Source organism: Aquarana catesbeiana, linkage group LG08, assembly GCF_042186555.1.
Source record: "Aquarana catesbeiana isolate 2022-GZ linkage group LG08, ASM4218655v1, whole genome shotgun sequence".
Taxonomy (NCBI): domain Eukaryota; kingdom Metazoa; phylum Chordata; class Amphibia; order Anura; family Ranidae; genus Aquarana; species Aquarana catesbeiana.
The window spans coordinates 50,114,116-50,131,431 of NC_133331.1; the positions used below are offsets into that span (position 1 = coordinate 50,114,116).

Consider the following 17,316-nt stretch of genomic DNA (forward strand, 5'->3'; position numbering starts at 1 on the left):
TCCTCCCATGATCTTTTAACAATAAAGAAAATACAGGAAGAGTGTACACAAATGGGACCTGGAGGGGAGTCTCTCTGATGCACACAGAGAGGGCTTCTGTTAGAGAATCTGTTAGAAAGAGCCCCCAGACATAGTACAGGAGATGGTCAGAGACTGCAGACATACTACAGGAGACGGTCAGAGACTGCAGATATACTACAGGAGACGGTCAGAGACTGCAGACGTACTACAGGAGACAGTCAGAGACTGCAGACATACTACAGGAGATGGTCAGAGACTGCAGATATAGTACAGAAGAAGGTCAGAGACTGCAGACATACTACAGGAGATAGTCAGAGACTGCAGATATGATACAAGAGATGGTCAGAGACTGCAGACATGTTACAAGAGATGGTCAGAGACTGCAGACATGATACAAGAGATGGTCAGAGACTGCAGACATGTTACAAAAGATGGTCAGAGACTGCAGACATGTTACAAGAGATTGTCAAAGACTGCAGTTCCTATGGACGTTAGTAAATAATGGCCGATCGGCCCTCTCACCTGACCCAGCGATACAGCAACAACGGTTCCTCTTATCAGAAGTGAGCTCATTCTGAATTGCCCGTGGCGACTCCGCTGGGTAGAGCCCAGATCTGTACTCTGGCAAAGACTCCATTCCTTTCTCCGCCAGGGATGGCGCTAGACTGTGTGGCTTTCCCTCATAAGGCGCAGGGCAGTGGGGTTCTCTCTCTGATGGTGTTCCCTCAGCAGTGTCCTCTCCCTCTGGGGTCCTGGGTGCGCTTCCCTGAAAGCTTTCCCGGGCTCCTGGCTCTCTCTCTCCCATTCAGCTGAGCATGCTGTGTGGGCTGCAGTTTCCATGTTACAGTGGGGTTGCCAGTCCTCGGGACTACATGTCCCACAATCCTCTTTGCTCCTTTTTATTTTCTTCCCTGGCTGATATGAAGGCGGGGGAAGAAACATAGTGCGCCGCTCACTAGTACAGCAGCGCGCACGAGGAGGAGAGGGAGAGTGGAAATAAGAGTCCGCGGCTGCAATGGCGTCACTAGGGTTGGTGTCACCCGGTGTGGTAAAACATGGTATCACCCCCTCCACCAACTATAGTCGCCCCTCAGTACAGACCCCCCTCCACTAAGTATAGACCCCCCTCCGTCAGTGCAGACCCCCCACTAAGTATAAACCCCTCCCTCAGTATAGACCCCCCCAGGACAAAACACCCCCCCATTAGTACAGACCCCCCTCAGGACAAACCACCCCCTCCATTAGTACAGAACCACCCCCCTCCATTAGTACAGAACCCCCCAGAACAAACCACCCCCCTCCATTAGTACAGACCCCCCAGAACAAACCACCCCCCTCCATTAATACAGACCCCCCCAGAACAAACCACCCCCCTCCATTAGTACAGACCTCCCCAGGACAAACCACCCCCCTACATTAGTACAGACCCCCCCTCAGGACAAACTACCCCCCTCCATTAGTACAGACCCCCCAGAACAAACCACCCCCTACATTAGTACAGACCCCCCAGAACAAACCACCCCCCCTCCATTAGTACAGACCCCCCCCAGGACAAACCACCCCCTTCCATTAGTACAGACCCCTGCGACAAACCACCTGCCCCCTTCCATTAGTACAGACCCCCCCAGACAAACCACCCCCCTACATTTGGACAGACCCCCCAGGACAAACCACCCCTCCATTAGTCCAGACCCCCGCCGGACAAACCACCCCCCTCCATTAGTACAGACACCCCCAGGACAAACCACCCCCCTCCATTAGTACAGACCCCCAGGACAAACCACCCCCTCCATAAGTTTAGACCCCCCCAGGACAAATCACCCCCCCTCCATTAGTTCAGACCCCCCCAGGACAAATCACCCCCTCTACATTAGTATAGACCCCCCCAAGACAAATCACCTCCCCCTACATTAGTTTAGACCCCCCATGACAAATCACCCCCCCCACATTAGTACAGACCCCCAGGAAAATCACCTCCCTACATTAGTTTAGACCCCCCAGGACAAATCACCCCCCCACATTAGTTTAGACTCCCCAGGACAAATCACCCCCCCACATTAGTTTAGACTCCCCAGGACAAATCACCCCCCTACATTAGTTTAGACCCCCCCAGGACAAATCACCCCCCCCACATTAGTATAGACCCCCCAGGACAAACCACCCCCCTCCAATTAAAAACACCCAGGCAGCAGCTGGAGAGGAGAGGATGGTGTGCAGCTGCCCGGGTGGAGAACAGAGCGTGTCAGGCTTGGGCAGCAGGTGGGAGTTATACACAAGAGGAGAAGTGGAACACGTCGGGATCAGGCTTGGACCGCCCTTCCCGTGACGCCACTGCGCGGCCGCAGCTGGTCTCTCTCTGCACACAGAGACAGCCGCTCTGGTCTCCGGCTGTTTCGATCTCCTCCTCTGACAGGAGGAGGGAGGAGGGATGGGCACAGCGGTGGAGGCGGTGACCGGCGGAGAGAGCCGCCTACGGACAAGAGGAGGAGGAGGAGGGAGGGGAGCACTCTGGCGCTTCAGCTCCCCCACCTCTGTGGCGCACGGGTGCACTGCACCCCGTGCACCCCAGCCAGGATCGGCCCTGTTGAGCCCCTTTTATGGACTGTTGGACACCAAAGCACGTCATTCGTGCGCAAAGTCCGTGACTCGCGCATGCGCATAGGCGCACGCCTTCTGGAATGAGCAGTACGTCCCTGACACCTGTACATGTGTATGTGTCATGTATATGTGTCCTGTGTCCCTGTGCAGCCTACCTGTGTCCTGTGCAACCTCAGTGTGGTGATCTCCATCCTCCCTGTGGCGATCTCCATCCTCCCTGTGACGATTTCCATTGCCATTCCACTGTTCAAAAGCCGCGCCTCCTCCTCGTCTGTGATAGGCAGAACACTCAGCAGTCAGCCTATCACGGACATTCTCTCATTCTTATACCACGGACGAGGATGAGAGAATGTCCGTGATAGGCTGTACACTGAGTCCTGGGAAATGGAGTGTTCAGCCTATCACAGACGAGGAGGAGGCGCGGCTTTTGAAAGCTGGAATAGCCTCCGAACTTTATTATCACAAGCTGGCCGCCGTCTGCCTGCATGACACGCTGATCATGTAGACAGACAGCGGTGACTCGAGTATAAGTCGAGGGGGGCACTTTCAGCCTTAAAAAAAAGGCTGAAATTCTCGACTTATACTAGAGTATATATGGTATATTGACCAAAAATGTTATGAGGGTATGGGATTTGCTGCACAAACAGAATAAATGGGAATATAATTCCACAGTTTTACACAGTGACCGGATAGTATCTAAGCAACTTGATTAGAGCTATTTGAGCACTGTGTGTTATGGAGGAGTGACAATGCTCTAACCAAAAGTGGATTTTTCCCATCCTAAAGTGAAAATCATTTTTTTTAATGACTAACCTAGGCGTAAATACACTTATATTGACCAAAAATGTTATGAGGGTATGGGATTTTTTGCAAAAACAGAATAAATGGGAATATAATTCAACACTAATGGCACTAAAAGAGAATAATTATTTTGCACCAGGTAAAAGTTTGATAGGGGGAAACTGGTTTAAAAAAGATAATGTACAATTGCGACATATTACACATAGGATGAAAATTTGCTCACTCTATCGAAAAGCCAGTGGCGTGCAAAACACACCTCAAAAACTTCCACCCGGTGCCAAAAAAAAGTGCCCACACATAGAGAGTGAAACACAAAAACGTGCAACGGGTGTACAGATCTAAAAATGCAAAAAGATTTGTTTGAAATGAATGAATGGCGGTACTGTCAGCTCAAGCACTTCATAATGGCACTGCCACACCCGGTGAGAGGAGGGGAAGACTTGAAACAGTGCGGGGTGGTATTTCGCGGATATATAAAATTCTTGCAGAGGGAAAGGAGTTGGAAGTCCTGACATATATAAAAAAGTGGGAGAGGGAAATTGGACAACGGGGGAAGAATCAAGAGATAGAGAAAATTTTGAGACTGGTACAAGGATCTTCTGTAAACATTAGAATGATGGAAATGAATTATAAATGTTTAAGTAGGTGGTATAGGACCCCGGACATAGTAGGAAAATACCAAAAGGGGCTAACAATGGAATGCTGGAGGGGATGTAAACAAACAGGATCTATGGCCCACATTTGGTGGAGTTGCCCTAAGATCAAAATGTATTGGAAGGAAATATTAAGGTATATAAAAGGAGGTTACCAGTATTGAGCTGTCCGAGGATCCTTGGATATGTCTATTCCATGGGGTTGACACCCCAATGAAAGAATACAGAAACTCAATGCTGATACATCTGATTATTGCAACTAAGAGCTTGATCCCGAAAAAATGGAAGGAAGTGGATAGTCCAAAAATAAGTGAATGGTTTGATAAAATAGACAAAATACATAGTATGGAAGGACTTAGATTCTCTGAAGAAGGAGGGAGAGAAGGTTTCAACAAAAGGTGGGAAAAGTGGAAAATGTTCAAACTAAGGAATATAGTGAGGTAAGAAGGTTGTAGGGATTGGGGGGGAAAGGGGTTTTGGGAGAGTGGGGTAACAAAGTAGGGTTAATTAGGAGAGGAAATGGGTGGGAAGAGGGAGTATAGTATTGTAAATAAATTGTTTATTATTACCTCTGTTGTGAAGGGAGGGGTAAAGGATGTTTTCTTTTTTCTCTTTTGTATATGATAAAAATGTGATGAATAAAGATTAAAAAAAATGAAATAAACATTAGAGTGTATTACTTGAGAGACAATAGCCACAAATATTACACAGTGTGTCATATACCAGATAAGACCAGAACTGTGTGGACTGCAACAGAGTGAACCAGACATAAATAGGTGAAAGTAAGTTTATTAAGGTAAATGCATATACATGTGAACACACCACCAATACAGAGTGAACAAACCAAAAAGTGATAATACACAACCAGCATATGTAGCAAAAGGGAGTACCAGAATCGTAGTCAAGCGGGGCGTGGTCTGGAGCTTCATGGAGTAGGACGTGCTTCGCTCCAGACAGATCCTGTACACTGATCCTTGGGGTTATTCCCCCTGCTTACAGCCACTGGAGAGCTGCAGATCGTCCTGTGAGATCGCCCTGTGCTGTCATGTCCCCCACCAAGTGATCCTGTGCCATTGCCAAGCTGGACAAGTACCGCCATGAGGAGAGGGATCCGGGGGAGGAAGATGGCGCCGACCCGCTCCCTGAGGAGGAACCCCGGACCTCCGGAGACACAGCCAGAGTGTCAATCCACCCTCACCTCCAGGATTGAGGAGGTGAAGGTAGACATATCCCTGATTAGGCAAGATATGCACAAACTAAGAGAGCGGGTGTCCGAGACTGAGCGTTGGGTCGGCCACGTGGAGGAGGGCCTTCACCCACTTCAAGTCACCACTGAACAACTGCAGTACCAGCTAAACGCAGTCCTCTCCAAGCAAGATGACATGGAGAATCGCCTTCGGAGGTGCAACCTGCGTTTTGTGGGGCTCCCTGAAAGATCCGAGGGTGCTGACCCCCCCACATACCTAGAAAACTTCCTCATCAAAACGTATGGCAGAGAGGCCTTCTCCTCCACATTTGTGGTGGAAACAGCGCACCGCCTCGCTGGAAAGCCCCCCCGTTGGTGCGCCACCGCGTACTTTCATTGCTAAGTTCCTGAACTACCGCGATCGAGACACCATCCTCAGACTCACCCGGGAACGAGGCAACATCCCCCTTGGCAACGTGACCATTGCGGTGTTCCCAGACTTCTCGGCGGAGGTCCAGAAGAAGAGAGCGAGATTCACGGATGTGAAAAGGCAACTCCGCGTGCAACACCTGCCATATGCGATGCTCTTCCCGGCGAGGCTCCGTGTGACGAGTGACGGCAAGGCACACTTCTTTGAAGATCCACAGGCCGTTCTTACCTGGCTTGAACAACACCAAGCGGCTGGCCCACCTCGCACCTGAATATCCAGCTTAGAACTCGGACGTCACGCACAGCGTTGAACGCCACACATCCTCCAGGACCCGGCCACCTGCCAACAACCCGAGAACCGTGAGTCAGACATGCACTGTGTATATTTTGCTAATTCCCCTTTATCACCGCCCTGCACAGGAGCCTTGCACCTGTTTTTCACCTCCTGCAACTCCCAGGCACAACACTGCATACCCCCCACATTTTGCTAGAGCTACGAATCTCGGGCGGCCCGCCTGCACCTGTTTCCCCTTAAGACTGGAAACTTCCCCTGCACCGTTGTGCGCTCTCCAGTTTGACCGCCTCATTGACCCTCTGCGGGTCACCCCAAGACACTGGCATCTACGCCACCCCTGTTTGTCACCTCACCGAAGATGTTTCCCTGGCCAGCCTCTGCCCCTGTTTTTGCAGCGGTTACCGGAGTGTTGAATCTGCCTTGCTGGACCAGTGTTTTTGAAGTTTACTTGCTCCCTTTTGTTTTTTATTTGTGTTTTTTTCTGTCTTTCGAATCCACATTGATATACTGCATATATTATGCCGCCTTTCTCTTGAACCTACTACATAACTGTATAACTCATGTATGTGGGCTTGCTCACCCCTCTTGTGTCATAACTAGTGTACAATTCTACTGTGTTGGGATGTGGGATATGACAATTCTAATGTATAATACTGTTTGCCGCTATCTGGGAATCCGACTGCATATGCTAACTCCCCTATACACTCTATGGCTTCCCTAAAGATAATCACCTGGAATGTCCAGGGCCTCGGGGATAGGGCTAAACGCAATGCGGTCCTGTCCCACCTTAAATCTCTGAAGGCGGACATATCCATCCTTGTTGAGACCCACCTGGTGGGCCAGAATCAAATGAGCCTCAAGAAACCGTGGGTGGGGTGACTGTACCAGGCCCCACACACCTCCAACTCCCGCGGGGTTGCGATCCTCATCGCCAAAACAACGCAATTCCAACTCCACACAGTGCAGTCGGATCCCCAGGGCCGATCATTGTTTCTACATGCCACGATTGAAGGCCTGGAGGTTCTCCTTCTTGCTTTCTATATCCCCCTCCATTTAACTTTGAGGTATTGCGGATGGGGATTGCCTTTATTACTCAGTACCCGACGGTGCCGGCCATATGGGCCGGGGACTTTAATACGTTCATCACACCTAACCTAGATAGACAGAGCCTAACCACCCTCTCTACCTCCACACCCAGCACCACCAGGTTTGGGCGATTCCTAACGGAATTCAGCCTCACAGACACATGGAGATACCAGCACCCAACCTCCCCACGTTTCTCCTGCTTTGCACCCTCAAGATCAGCTATGTCCCGCATAGATTTTATTCTACTCACCCCTCCCCTTCTTTCTCACCTCCTAGATACAGGTTTTGACGCCAGAGTGCTATCTGACCATTCCCCATACTGGATCAGGCTGCGCCTGCCGACCCTCCCTGCGGTCCGGATCTGGAAGCTGAACCCGTTCTGGCTCACCACCCTGTCCGGCTTGGACGCCGTCCAGGTGGAGTGGGAGCACTTCTTTCGCACAAATGAGGGTTCGGCCCCGGTCAGTTCCGTATGGGAGGCCTTCAAACTGCACGCTCGCATGATCCTATTCACACGCATAAATAGGCATAAGGCCTCCTCCAAACTAGTGCTCCGCCAGGCGGAGGAACGCTTACATACCCTCGAGCGGGACTTCCAGACCGACCCAACAGCTGCCAACGCTTCCCTTGTGCGAGTGCAGGCTAGGCTCACAAACCAACTGCATACGGAGAAGGCCAAGCAGGGCATTTTCTTCACTAAACAACGAGTATATGAGCACAGCGAATGAGCTGGCAAGCTCCTAGCTTATATAGCCCACCTGGACCACAAACCCCCAGTAGTGGTCTCTCTCCAATCTGCCTCTGGATGCACGATCACTGACCCTGATCAAGTGGCTGAGGAGTTCAGGAGCTTCTACTCTGACCTGTACTCCTCCACCACACAATACTCTCAGGACGAACTGACGTCACTCTTACAAACTGTCACCCTCCCCACAGTCACGGCGTCGCAGGTTGAACAGTTGGAGGCGCCCATCACTACTGACTATAACAGAAGCTCTGGCACAGCTCCCTACATCTAAGGCACCTGGTTCGGATGGGCTCCCGCTCGAGTTCTATAAGCAATTCAGTGAGACCCTCACCCCCAAACTCTGCACACTCTACACACACATATTTAACTTTAATGCACTCCTGCCATCTATGAACGAAGCCCTTATTGTCCTTATACCTAAGCCGGGCAAAAACACATTGTTCCCCGAATCTTACAGGCCCATCTCTCTTCTCCAATTGGATGTAAAAATATTAGCCAAGATACTCGCCTTATGCCTTCTTAATAAAGTAATCACCAGTCTTATACACCCTGACCAGACCGGGTTCATGCCAGGTAAAAACACAGCTTTCAATCTCAGGCGGCTCCACATGAACCTCCAATCCCAGCACACAGAAGTGGGCTCAAGAGTAGTGGTCAGTCTCGACGCCGCCAAGGCGTTCGATTCTGTGGAGTGGAGATACTTGTGGGAATGCCTTCACAGGTTTGGATTCGGGCCAAAATTTATTAAATGGTTACAGTTACTATACCAAGCCCCCACGGCACGTATCCAGGTAAATGGTAGGATCTCCTCCCCATTTCCACTGTCTCGTGGTACATGCCAAGGTTGCCCTATCTCACCCCTGCTGTATGCTCTGGCGGTCGAACCTCTGGCCACGGCTCTCAGGAACCACCCAGGTATTAGGGGCCTCCAATGTAATCAGCTAACAGAGGTGATCGGTTGGTACGCAGACGACATGCTCCTATACCTGGCAGACGCTGGCCCCTCTCTCCATACAGCTCTCCAAATTATCACAGCTTTTGGATCCTTTTCAGGGCTTCAAATAAACTGGTCCAAGTCCCAAATCCTCCCAATAGACCTAGGCGTCCCCAGTGCTGACCAGGCTGCGCTCCCCCTGGTTAGAGCTAGCAAAATTAAATACTTGGGCATCCACATTTCCAGATCCCTTCTGGACTACGTCTCCCTCAACATCGAGCCCCTTTATGCAGTCCTGAAAGCCAAAACACAAGTATGGTCCCGTCTCCCCCTTGGGGTCATAGGCCGAATAAATTTAGTCAAGATGATTCTCCTCCCCAAGCTCCTGTATGCCTTCTGGCATGCCCCACTATATCTCCCTCCACGTATATTTAAGTCCATGGAATCCATCCTCAATACATTTGTATGGGGCACTTCCCGTCATAAACTGTCATGGTGAGCCCTGAAATGCCTGACCAGCCTGGGCGGCATCGCACTCCCTGACCTCTCCCTATACTACATAGCGTCCCAAATTTCCCATTTTTTCCACTTTAACCACACCGACAATGAACGCTACTCCACTATGGTATGCTCTCAGGCCCCAAGCCCGTTAACCCACCCATTCCAGATTTTGTTCTGTGGACCTCGTGGTTCACCCCAAACTGGAGACAGGAAACATATGCTATTCCATCTCTGTAAGATCTGGCAGCTGGCCACGCAACTCGGGGAGGCACCATCTCCCCACTCCCACACACCCCTATGGGACAATCCACACATGCCCGAACTCGCCTCAATCCCCGACCATGGAATATGGATAAATAAAGGCGTTATATATCTATCTCAAGTCGTAGCTAACGGAATGGTTAAATCCTTTCAAACCCTCAAGGACAACTTTTCCCTGCCCAACCACATGCTTTTCCGGTACCTCCAGCTCCGACACGCACTCAACACGCGGTTCGGGAACTCCATCCCAGCCCCCGAGTGCCCCTGTTGGTGGACATCGTGCTGGGAGAGGACCCCAAAAAGTTAATCTCCTACATCTATATGTACCTCATAACACCTTCAGCCACCGCCCACCAACTTAAAACCAACTGATCTGGGACTGATCTGGGCACGGTTTCGGAGGAGGACTGGGATAAGGCCCTCGCCAACTGCAAATCTGTATCTCCAAAACTCTCTGACCGCCTTACTCATTAATATATTCTCCATAGATCATATCTTACACCACACCGCATATCTAAATACAGACCAGAACAGGACCCCAAATGCCCAAGATGTAGCCACCCTGAGGCCTTCTTTTTTCACCTGCTATGGACGTGCCCCTCCATACAGGGATTCTGGACCCAAGTGGTCCAATTCCTCCATGACCGAATGGGCTCCCCACTTTCCCTATGCCCTCGCCAATGTGTGCTGGGACTCTTCTCGCTTCCAGAAAGCGAGAAGTACCTCAACACATTCCTACAAGAGACATTGTTCCTTGCTAGGCTGCAGACAGCCAGAAAATGGATGAGGAAACTTCCCCCCACACTACAGCAGTGGATCAGGGAGGTTTACAACACCCTCCCGTATAAAAAATGACTCTATATCCACAGGAACTGTCCCAATAAATATCATAAGGTCTGGGACCGATGGTTGGAAGAATCAGCCACATGTACAGCGGAGGATTAGGCACCCATCTCCTCGATGACACCACTGACCCCACTCGGATCCCCCAGGACCCACCCCCTTAACCCACACAGTGTATTGCTACCCACTAGAAAATGTTGCAAATGCTCCCCTAATAATGTACAGTATGCATATATGTATATCAATTGGATTGATTTGTATTTGTAGTGCCTGTTGCACTGTCTACACGTATGTTCAAATACTTTATATGCTCAATACATGTCATTTTGATTTAAAAAAAAGAATCGTAGTCAAGCCAGGCTAGGGTCATAAACAGGAGATCAGTAGCTGGGAAGGGAAACAAACAGGACAAGAGAGGATGGATGGATCACAGGAGGGACGGGTCAGGTACAAGGCTCAGGGTCCAGGGTTCAGGTAACAGACAGGAAACAGGATCAACAGGTTCCAGGAATCAGGCTTCAGGTTCAGGAATCAGGTTTCAGGATCAGAGTAACAGGATGCAGGCTGCAGGTCAGGGCTCAAGGACAATACCAGGGCCACATGAGTGTGCACTTGCCGGATATTTATACTGCAGCTGCTAATTAAGCTCAGGTGACACCTGTCTGCAGAGGCTAATACCTGCTCCATACTGCTAGGATTCCTCTGCTGGTTGACGCCAGTACTGCGGCCCAAAGGTGACAGAATAAGAGCAGGAAAAAGCTCTTCTAACAGCTCCAAACTGCCAGGAGACACCTGCTGGTGGACCTCAGTACTGCATGCCAAATGATCGATATTACAAGCGGAGGAGACCTTTCCTGACACAGTGGCCGGATAGTATCTAAGCAACTTGATTAGGACTATTTGAGCACTTTGTGTTATGGAGGAGTGGCAATGCTCTGACCAAAAGTAGATTTTTCCCATCCTAAAGTGAAAATCATTTTTTTTAATGACTAACCTATCCATGTCATCTATATAAGTAAAAAAATAGGTTTTATTGTAAAATAAACATTAGAGTGTATTATTTGAGAGACAATAGCCACAAATATTACACAATGGCTGGACAGTATTTAAGCAGCTTGATTAGGGCTATTTGAGCACTTTGTGTTATGGGGAGGTGACAATGCTCTGATCAAATGTGGATTTTTCCCATCCTAAAGTGAAAATATATTTTTTTAATGACTACTCTCTACATGTCATCTATGCAAGTCTTATAAGACTTTTACCTAAATTAACTATAAGTCAGTATGTGAGCAACTTGGAAGGAAGGAGAGATGAGATGAGATAGGCTTTATCTTAAAATAAACATCAGGAAACTGTGGTAAATCCCATATGTAATGCAGACTCTGACCTGAAAGAACTAAAATCTAATGAATAAAAGGGATGGGCCAGGGACGGTGAAGCTGGGGAGAAAAGAGCTAGATAATGCTGGATGTCCTCCAGCCAGGAAATTAGATTAATTTATTGGCTTTCCATCGGCTGTTGAGCAAAAAATTTTGCACACAACTTTTTAATCATTTTCCACATTTGAGTTAGCAAATAATTAGAATTGGGCAATGTGATTTTTTTTGTTATCAATTTCCATCACAGTTTAGATTACATGTTTACACACAACTACACGATAACTGAAATGGTGTGTAGCAGATTGTTGTGGATCAAATTAAAATGATAATGTCAAACTTTCATAAACCATTCCATGTATTAGTGCAAGGTTTTTGGAGATGGCTGTATTGTAGGCCAAAACTCTATACAGGCAGGAATTCTGGGATGACCAGTGCACCTTCTACTGCTGCCATAATGGTTTCTTTTTTTTTTTTTTTTTGCCATTTAATAAAATCACACTTGGATGTTTCAATGGAATGATTTTTAATAATATGATATATTAGTTTCTTAATGAGCCACAAATTTCCTTTTAGCTGATAACATCACATTGGGGGGGGGTGTTTATAAAAAGAAATGCTTATCCATTGAAACTGCATATAAGTTTGTTCTGTGTGAATGGGAAATACATTTAATGTTCTCAGGTTATATTCTTTGGAATTTGAATGTGTGATTGTGGAAAAAACTGAAGAATGGCCACTAGATGGCACTGAGGAGCATACTTATGTTCAGCGCCATCTTGTGGCCATAATGCAATATTTTCAACATTCACACAGTTGAATTGCAGAGAACATAGCCTGGAAAAGTTTGATTTTGCCCCATTTGCACAGGACACATTTAAATGCAGTTTGGATTGAAGAATAGCTATGCATTTTTTCTAAATATCATATAATATTTCTGCAGGTTGGCGATACAAGGTCACTGTCCAACTTAAAAGTGATTCTATTTTGCTTGGATCATTCGCTGTGTCCTTAGAAGGATCTCGTGGAAAGACTCAGGAGTACAAAATACATAGGTGAGCAATATTCATCAAAGACCAAACAATTCTGGTCATTCCTGGTTGCCCTAAATGTTATTGGTTTAGAACCACTTTAAGCTTAAAACCAAAAATGTAATATATTGCAGCGTACCAATTATTAGTTGTGTTGGCTGCATTCGTTTTCTTTTCTTTGGCTTTTTCTCACAGTTTTCATCTGGTGATCTGGCCAGTAACACACCTCCTGTACTAGAGTGCCTCCACTCTGGATGAAGGAGCACAGGAGTCCCAGCAGACAGCAGCATTGTCAGTCTGAGGGGGGCGCAGGGTAAATGTACCACTAGATTTAAAAATAATAACAAATTGAACCCAAACTCCAGCTCACATTTTCTAATCAGTTACAACAAACAGTTTTTTTTAATCTTGGGATAAAGGTTTTACATGAATAAATAAAAGCTGATCACTTTAACCGCCCCTGCCAGTGGTAAATGGTTTGTCCCATCCATGTAAACTGATACATTCTGCTGGAGAGCTTGTGCTTCTAAAAAAAACAACAGACTTACTGGCCAGATCACCAGGTGAAAGTTTTTTTTTTATATCTATTTTTTATCACTGAAAACCCTGTGCATTTTACTTATTCTAATTTTTAATTTTATTGTATTTTAATTAATTTAATCAATTCATGTATTTTAATTCTACAGTGGTACTATCATACCGGACAAGACATACACAGCTTTTATTGATGCCAACGTAGATGTTAGAAGTGTCAATAAGGTCACATTTGTTTGGCATTGGGACCTACTGAAGATTAGGCGCGTAGGAGCTTCCACAGTGACAGTGCAGTCTGGGAAGGATGGAGTGATGTGAGTATTTCTCTTATATTGTTACTATAGAAATGTCCCCAAACTAACTCAGCCCTAGCCGTTAGATATGTGCAATTCATTTAGTTCCAAATTTGTTCTTTAACGAATTTAGACAAATTCGTTAATTCGGAAATATCCGAATTTTCAAATTTCTAAATTCGAAAATTCGGAAATTCAAAACTTCTTAAATTCATAAATGCAAAGCTTCGGAAATTCGAAAATCCGAAAATCAGAACGAAAATCCGTAAATTCAAAAACCTGAAAATTTGAAAATCTGAAATAACTAACTAATAATAACTTTCCATTTGTTTAGATGCAGCATTCTTTATTTCGGATAATTCGTAACTTCAGATAAATTTGTATTCGTTACGTTCACTAACAGCCAAATTTGAAAGAAAATCCCCATACCTATTATTATTATTAGTTAGTTATTTCAAATTTTTGGATTTTCGTTGTTTCTTATTTTCGGATTTTTGAATTTTTCGGATTTTTGAATTTCTGAATTTCAGAATTTTCTAATTTTCGAAATTCCGAATTTCAGAATTTTTGATTTTACGAATTTCCAAATGCAGATTTTTCGAATTTCCAAATTTACAAACTCATGAATTTTCGAATTTACAAATTTCTGAGATTTTCGAATTTATGAAAAAATGAATGAAACGGAAATTAACCAATTTTTTCTGCAGTGCAGATGTTTACTAGTCGTGTCACACTGAAAATTGCTTAAATGTGTGTAGCACGGAGCTTGTGTGTTTAGATTTTTTTCTATGTCATCAGCACATCGACAAGCTTGTTTCAAAGTACAAAGCTCTTCTTTGTTGCATTCAGAGCAATAACAAAAACTGAAAGCACTGAAACTCTGTAATCCTATTCAAAGGAGGTTTAATCTCTTACCGGGGCCCCCGCTAAAAGCCTCAGCAAGTCATCACTAAAAAACAGTCAAAAGATGCCGGCAAAATGCTATGTGTGGGGGAAAACTAACACTGCACATGACCCTGAACACACCATCCCCACCCGTGAAACATGGTGGTGGCAGCATCATGTTGTGGGGATGCTTTTCTTCAGCAGGGACAGTTAAGCTGGTCAGAGTTGATGGGAAGATGGATGGAGCCAAATACAAGTTAATTTTAGAAGAAAACCTGTAGAGCACAGGTGTCAAACACAAGGCCTGCAGGCTGAATCCGGCCCTCCAGGCCATTTCATGTGGCCCTCACTCTCCTCCTGCAGCTGCAGGAGAGCTCCAGCCCTCCTCTGGTCCTCCTCCAGACCCCTACTTTATGCTTTCAAGCAATGCATCCAGCTTCTTCCCAGCAGCAGCATAAGAAAAGGGGGTGCACTGTGATGTTAGGGAGAGTGGGGGACTCAACCTCTGATGGTGGGGTGGCTCTTGACATCAAATGTAAGGGGAGGGGATGCGCTGGACATCTAATCTTACAGATACAACCGGCCCTTTTGAGGACAATCATAATGCTGATGCAGCCCACATGAAATTGAGTTTGACACCCCTGCTGTAGAGTCTGCAAAAGACTTGAGACTGGGGCGGAGGTTCGCCTTCCAGCAGGACAACGACCCTAAACATACAGCCAGAGCTACAATGGAATGGTTTAGATAAAAGCATATTCATGTGTTAGAATGGCCCAGTCAAAGTCCAGACCTAAATCCAACTGAGAATCTGTAGCAAGACTTGAAAATTGCTGTTCACAGACGCTCTCCATCCAATCTGACAGAGCTTGAGCTATTTTACAAAGAAGAATGGGCCAAAATGTCCCTCTCTAGATGTGTAAAGCTGGTAGAGACATCCCCAAAAAGACTTGCAGCTGTAATTGCAATGAAAGGCGGTTCTACAAAGTATTGACTCAGGGGGGCTGAATACAAATGCACCCCACACTTTTCACATATTTATTTGTAAAATATGTTGAAAACCATTTATCATTTTCCTTCCACTTCACAATTATGCGCCACTTTGTGTTGGTCTATCACATAAAATCCCAAAAAATACATTTACGTTTTTGGTTGTAACATGACAAAATGTGGAAAATTTCAAGGGGTATGAATATTTTTTCAGGGTACTGTAGTACCATCTATCCAGCAATTTTTTGGTGCGGATGGATTCTCTTTATGATTGTATGTTACCTTCAGCATCTCAGTTTTACTCCAAGCATGTTCAGTTATTAGAACATTCTTCAAACTTTTATATCTACGTTGGCTATTGTTTATAAATACCCTGCCATAAGCCATATTACAGGTTTGTAGACTTCATAATTTTAAAGAATAAGAATATAATTAATATGAATATAAGAATGTCACTAATGTCCTTTTCTTTATTTTCAGATATACATTTAAGGACAATGCCAAAATGGCGGCTGAAGGACCCCAGGTTCTCACTCTGATCTAACTGCTGAGATCGTCCAAAGATGGCACTTTTCTACCTGTTTACCTACAAATGACTGAACAACCAGTAAATAAAGTTCATCTTTGTTTTGAGAAGTGTTATTTCAAGAGCAGAAAGTTTCTGGATATGTGTTGTGTATCAATGGGACCAATGATATTATTTATGTGACCTCCAAAGTCCTTTTTTTAAAGTCTTTAGGTGATGATTAGTGAATGTGGTCAACTAAATAAAATAAAAAAACTCTGCAACAAAGGAAAAAATGTAATATATTGCAACTAACTAGTCTTTGGATTTGAAAGTATATTAATTATTTCAGGCTTATTTCACTTATTTTCGTTTGGTGATCCTTCCATGACAGGAAGTAAAAAATAATCTCCCCAACAAGGCACAGAGAGTAATCCACCACCGCACCCCTATTAACAAATTCATTTTTGTTGGCCTGGATGTGGTGCCATTGTATGGTGGCAAAATGTGCTCCTTCCCACTGGTCTGGGCAGAAGTGGAGGGTATGTTAGGCACTGGCGTGCAGGATTATGGATGGTATATACATGTCACCCAGGTTTCTAGCCTACATATGGTGAGGGTCTCTAGGACTAATAATGAAAAACGTGTTGCGCTATCAATGTAGGGTGCATAAATTCATAACAATTAATCAGTCAAGTAAAAAAATCATATTTATCAAAAACATAACATAACAAAAAAATAAGAATGTGTTAAAAAAAAAAAAAAACTATCATAAATGATCCAGTGAAGTCCATCAGAAAAAAGAAGAAAAGAAGCGCTCTTGTGCAAAAAGTTATTTAATGTTCTTGTATATCAACAAAAATCCATATTTCAGTGTGGATAGCAAATTCTTCCCACACAAAAGTGCACACCCAACTCTCAAGCTGCTTACCAGCTACTCTGACCCCAAGATGGGGGTCTGGCTGCACTTTATCCCAGTATCCCCATGGGATGGGTGCATATAAGGAGCCAAGTTTCCAGGATGGATTACCATACTCTATCCCAGTATCTCCAGGATTTAGTAGAGTAGAGATATACGTAAAAGAAAGCCGGCAGTTATGGCTATGATTAAGGCTACATGCTGCAATGTGTAAGCCCTGTATTATTTTGTTCGACACCTGGAATAATAAACGAATTTGTTGCGAAAGATCGAGTTGCCCGCTTTCTGTTATCTATATGCTATCTCAGGTGCTAGGAGGATACTACCAGCCAGTGCACCATGCGCCTACAACCTCGGGGAATTGCAACAGGTGTGTTCTACTATATTTAAGCATGGAGTAGAGAAGTGCTTGGATTCAGTCTGAACTGGG

The 17,316-nt window shown here is 45.7% G+C and overlaps 1 protein-coding gene across 1 annotated transcript in view; it reads left to right on the forward strand.

Moving 5' to 3' along the window:
• Positions 1-16,233, forward strand: part of LOC141105744 (pancreatic lipase-related protein 2-like) — a 165,537-nt gene extending 149,304 nt beyond the window's left edge. Inside the window, exons 11-13 of the mRNA XM_073595825.1 lie at positions 12,676-12,787; positions 13,450-13,611; positions 15,943-16,233. Of these exons, the coding sequence (XP_073451926.1) occupies positions 12,676-12,787; positions 13,450-13,611; positions 15,943-16,006 (338 nt within the window). The 3' untranslated portion in view covers positions 16,007-16,233. The remainder of the gene's footprint in view (positions 1-12,675; positions 12,788-13,449; positions 13,612-15,942) is intronic.
• Positions 16,234-17,316: the final 1,083 nt, after the last annotated feature.